The following is a 5796-nucleotide window of genomic DNA, read 5'->3' on the forward strand; positions in this document are numbered from 1 at the left end:
TTAAAATTGCCAACATATCATAAACAATGTTAGAGATAGGAGACAAAGGATTACCCTGCCTCAATCATTTCTACGTCTAAAAATAATGACCTATGTCATCATCAACCTTTATTTCCACACTGCCCCCTTTAACAAATTTCTCAACCAATTTACACCACAGTGGCACAAATCCTTTCATGCACAATGCTTCTTGCAAGAAATGCCATTTTACCTTATCGTATGCCTTCTCAAAATTAATTTTAAAGAGAACACCATCCATTTTCTTTCTATGAAGCTCATGGATAGTTTTATGCAACACCACAAATCCCTCTAAAATATGTCTACCAGGCATGAAGGCCGACTGAGTGGGTCTTACCACCTTGTCCGCAATCTCAGTTATTCGTTTTGTGGCTATCTTTATGAAAATTTTAAAGCTCACATTTAGAAGGAATATAGGCCTATATTGTTGTATATGTACCACATTTTCTTTTTGGGTAAGTGCGTGATGACACCAAAGTTCAACTAGAACAAATGCAAGTCACCACCATGCAATTGATTGAACATTGCCATCAAATCCCCGTTAATTACGTCCCAAAACTTTTGATAAAATTCAGCTGGGAACCCATCCGATTTCGGAGCCTTATTTAACTTTAATTGACAAATAGTCTCATGGATTTCCTTCTCCATGAAGGCACCCGTAAGAATATGATGTCTTCTTCAAATCAAAACATTAAAATAGAAAATTTTGAAGGATTTTTGTAACAAGTTCGTGGTCACTCGAAAAATGAAACAAGAACTATGCTCTTAAAAAACAGAAGGATTGTTTCTCAGTGGAAGCAAATGTTTTTTTGTCAGTCCTATTTGGAGAATCAAGCCATCATCGTCCACGCTATCACACCAGAATCCAAATGGCTTATCTTGGCATTGCCAATGGCACGAACAAGATGCTGAGTTATTATTCCATGTCGACACAAAGCGGCCAAGGTTCAGATTCTGCACCCGTCTCATCTTTTTAAGACCGTATGCATGCTAAAACCGAGCTCCAAAACCAAGGACAATCACAAATCACAACCCAGCAAGGCCCTCTATGTCCCTCCCGGTCTAATTCGTGCCCGTTCACGCAATGGCAACACCGGCCCGCCGGCCGTCGGCGCAGCCGCAGCCGCTGACGGTGGACTTTGAGGCGCTGAGCTACATCAGCAGGCTCGTGGAGGCGTTCCAGGCGTTCGACTCCGACAACGATGGCCTAGTCACCGCCCCCGAGCTCCGGGGCCTCCTGGCCTCCCTGGGCCTCAACAAGTCGGAGGCGGAGGCGCGGGACATGCTGGCGTGCGCCGACGGCGACCGTGACGGTCTGCTTAGCGTGGAGGAGTTCCTGGACGTGATGAACGCCGGCGAGCTCGGGCTGGGCGCGCTCGGTGCGCTGCTGCAGGCCGCCGTGCCGGCGCTTGAGTCCTTTGCGGGCGGGCCCGATGGCGTGCTGGGCGCCGATGAGCTTGCCAGGGTGCTGGGCCTCATGGGCACCGCCAGTGCCGAGGATTGCGCGGAGATCGTCGCGTGCATGGACGGCGATGGAGATGGCACCATCACCGTTGAGGAGTTCAAGCTCATGGCCGACCTGCTCTAACTAGCTAGTCAGAGCGTATCATTATGTATATTTGGAATCGATCGATCCATCGGATCATGCACTCTGATGTAATGATGATGATAATAAGCATGATCACGTCGAGAGATCTGTGGGGGTTTTGTGTGCGTGTGCACGGACAATCGTTGATGGAACTATGTGCATAAAACACTCGAATCCGGGAGGTTCCAAGGTAATTGGACTTTACCGTGGCCTAGATACGGTGTACTCTAAGGCCCAGGGTGGTGACTACGAGCTCCTTTAATTCATCGGATTTTTATGAGATTTGTGTAAGATTGAAATTCAAAAGTTGTTTGATTTATGAGATCATATTTCATAGAAAATAACCAGATAAAATCTCCTGGTGTAAATTTCAAAGGAATGTAGCACTAGGTCAAATCTAATGAAAAATTTCTTCATTACAACCAAACAAAATTTAACTTCCCTCGGATTCAAGTAGAAAAAGGCATACCAATCCTAACCGTTTCTTATTACTATACTTTTTCTATCCCATGAATAAGAACCCATACAAATGGAGCAGTGACAGCAACCGGCCGGAGGGGCATCGAAGAAATGAAGAACCCCAACTTTGGTATCCTCCTCGCTCTGTTTGTCTCTTTCTAGTGGTTGCTCTTCACAAGAAGCTATTGTTTGTCTCCTTCTAGTGGTTGCTCTTCACAAGAAGCTATTGTATGGGCCTCGCACTCGTTGGTGGTGCGCCATGAGCGAAGCTCAATGCTGCCTATGGACATTTGAACCATGGAAAAGGCAGGAAAATGTGGTTGAAGCGACCATCAATAAGTCTTCAGTAGAAGCCAGAAGTCGCAGGAGATCATGATCTAAGGAACATATCGTCGGGACGAGAAAAGATTAGGTCAGACGGATCCAGGGAGATCTGACCTCACTAACAATGCAACAAAGTCGACACTAGCCAAACCACACCAATCGGGAAAGACAACAATGAACCAAGACAAATAGACAACCTGCAAAACCATAAAGTCATAACTCAATCCATGACTTCAAAAGATCTGCGATCGGATAATTCCTCGCCCTCCTCGACGCCACTAACGAGGTGGACAAAGAGTAATGAAAACTTCATTTTTGCTCCGCGCAACACCTCCACAACCATCGTATCTTGTTGCCGGTTGACTGAACTCTACTTAAAGACTAATATACAATGTCGAGCATAAGCCTAGGGTCCCAGCTCCTCCTGCCACTGGAGTGGAAAGTAGAGGAGGCGAGAACCTATGGCTTGTTGTGGCAGAAGACCGAGGAGACGGGGCGGAGAAATGCAGCAGCTTGGGTCGAACCCAAGATCGCCTTCTAATTCACCAATATTCCCTTTTTTGTTTACTCTTAGGTAAGATATCAATCAAAAATCCAGAAGCATGTACCAAGATTTGCTAGACCATGGTTTTAGATTTGCCTGCGAAGATATTCATGAACGACTCAATCAACGGAAATGCGTGTATAAACTATAATTCATGTAGGTTGCACAAGTTAATACACCAAGATAGGATATCTTATTTATTTAGCTCTAGACGAATCTGATTTAAAGAATGGTTTTAGTTTGTTTGTTAGCAAATTATATGGGTTGGTTAGAGCAATAGCATTTCCTGTGGTAGAAGTGAAATTTGTGTAATAAATAAGATCGTATATTAATTTTAAAAGTATTGCTATGTGGTTAATTACGTTAACATTGTAGTACATAAAAGATCAACTAGGTTGGTTCCTTAAACCCATCTTCATATTTCTTGAAGGACGTCTGATTTTGAAGTCAATTGTACTCGTCTTAGCTTAGTTGGTTGTTCAAACAACATAAGAAATATTCTCTCATGTGGTTTTTAGAGACTACGATACACACTAAATCACAAACAAGTTTTAAAAAGTTTCTTTATCATGTTTTAGTGATGTGAGCGAATCCTCGCATGTGGCCTAATTAACACTAGAACATATGGTGTCACTCCATATAGTGGTTGGTTTTAGTTATTTGAGATTATCATCAAGACTGATGGATGCATGACTAAATGCTACCATCCTTTCATCTATGTTGATGGGGCGATTGTCATATACAGCGGCGGAGCTACGTTGTGGCCAACCTGGGCCATGGCCCGCCCAGGATTCTGCCATTCCTTCGTTTCTTCTGCTGGGGCCGGCCTGCCAAGATTGCTAATTCTGGGAAAAATCTTGCTATGTTGAAGCTCGGCCCGCCTAGAAATTTTACTTTCTGTCTTGGGATTGCCCTATGTGTGTACTTTTGTATATGACATGTTTGTAGTATCATAATAACCACATAAAAACAAGTTACTATTAGCAAATGTTCGAATGCGGAACATAATGAACATAACAAATCGGACATGATCTCCATGGAGAAGCTTCTCTAACAAGGTCTCCTGAAAATGCCAAACAACATCCTCGTCTAATTTGATAACTCAAGAAGACATCCGCCGGAGGAGGCAGCAAAATTTTGTTATGTTCCGCGTTTCACATTGTTCGTTGTCGATCATAGGAAGTGAAGAAAAACAGAGTAGTTTATAGTTTAAATTTCAACCGAGGTGCAGAAGCAAGATAGTATGACGGTCTGAAGCTTATTTGTGTGGTGTTTGGGGGCTTCTTCCCTAGCATTGCTGCTCCAGCCCAGAAACCTCGCCAAAGAGACCACACTGGTGTAAGTGCTTTCGTGTCACGTGAACTGATAATAAACTTGTTGCTGATATAGCGTGTATCACAGTCTCTGAAAACCACAAACAGGCCAGCATCACAACGCATTAGCTAGCGTGCGTGTCCCGCAGAAGACTGAAATTCACTCTCTCTGATGATAGGCGTTGCCGTACCGTGTTCCGGCGTCTCAAAAGAGATGCCATGATGTGGCATGATCACAAAATGGGGCTGCTCAACGAGCGTAACGTTGCACTCGATTTGCCCACGGAAACCCTGATGATATAAGATCCACGAGAAACTTTTTCGCAAAAGTAAAACGCAGCGATCACGATCGGAAACAGGGTCTCACGGCTAAACCGTCGAGAGTTGGAGCCACCGGCCCGAGCACAGCTGACCAACCAACCTCAACGGCGCCAACGTCACGATGCTGATCTCAGACACGGTCAAAGGAAAGGACGTGAGGCGCCAGCCAGAAAGATAGGCCCAACGGTTGGAAGCTGAGCATGCCAGCCAAGGTAAGAAACCGCCCGAAATCAGCCAGGCAACGCCAGGAGATTTGTAAAGGCGCAGGTGCACTTGCGTGTATATATACCATCGGACTCGGCTCAATCTTTTTTTTTTTTTTTTTTTTTTGAAAAGGAGGCAAAAGCTTTGCCTCATCCATTAATTAAGAAGAAAGTGCCCAATTTTTAGGAGAAAATTGGGCGAAAACCAACAACACACACTGAACACCCCGGCCAACCTGGCTACCCACAAGGAGCACACACGCCAGCGAGAAGAAAAGCCATCGATGAGGATGTCATCGAGCGTCATCGTCGTCACTCCTCCACGAGCCAGCGATTCCGACTTCACCTTAAACGACCGCCACCGAGACCCTCGCCGCGAACGACACTGGAGCCAATGTGAGCCTATGCTAAACAGTCGACCCCCAAGCACGTCGAGGAGGAGGCAGCTCCGACTTCAACCGTGATCTTCAAAGGAAAAAGTTGCACGCCTTGCACCGACGCAAGCACCAATCAAGTGGCATCGTTGCCACAAGTCGCCTCGCAGCTCCGACTTCACCATCACGGCAGGGGTGACGAAGGACATGCCGCAACTCCGATCCGCTCACCATTGTCATCGTTGCCACGCAGCCCACGACGCCAACACCAACCATTTTTCACGGGTCCCTCCGACCAAAGCAGCTCCAAATCGATGCCCGAAGAGGGAAGACGACACAAAAGCGCCGCCACCGACCGATCACTCGGCTCAATCAAGACGCAGGAACTGGCTAGCTACGTATGGCCGGCCCCTTTGCTTGCCACTCACTCGATCAGGGAAAGAAGATATATAGTGCTCGGCCTGGCCCATGCATTTCTTCAGTCTCCTTTCTCTCCCATCCTCCTCCTCATGTGTAAACTGTAATCAACTCAAAAAACTGAAAAGGGGAAATGGGTAATTTATTTCGTCTGCATACTGCCTCAGAACAGGTGACAACTCCCAGGATCACAAGCTGTAAGAGCATCTCCAGTCCCGTCCCCCAAACCGTCCCC

The 5796-nt window shown here is 46.0% G+C and overlaps 1 protein-coding gene across 1 annotated transcript; it reads left to right on the forward strand.

Moving 5' to 3' along the window:
• Window positions 1-1029: 1029 nt before the first annotated feature.
• Window positions 1030-1714, forward strand: LOC124684720 (probable calcium-binding protein CML29). Its single transcript, XM_047218981.1, has one exon. The coding sequence runs from the start codon at window positions 1103-1105 to the stop codon at window positions 1604-1606; it is 504 nt and encodes a 167-aa protein (XP_047074937.1). The 5' UTR covers window positions 1030-1102; the 3' UTR covers window positions 1607-1714.
• Window positions 1715-5796: the final 4082 nt, after the last annotated feature.

Source organism: Lolium rigidum, chromosome 1 (assembly GCF_022539505.1).
Source record: "Lolium rigidum isolate FL_2022 chromosome 1, APGP_CSIRO_Lrig_0.1, whole genome shotgun sequence".
Taxonomy (NCBI): Eukaryota; Viridiplantae; Streptophyta; class Magnoliopsida; order Poales; family Poaceae; genus Lolium; species Lolium rigidum.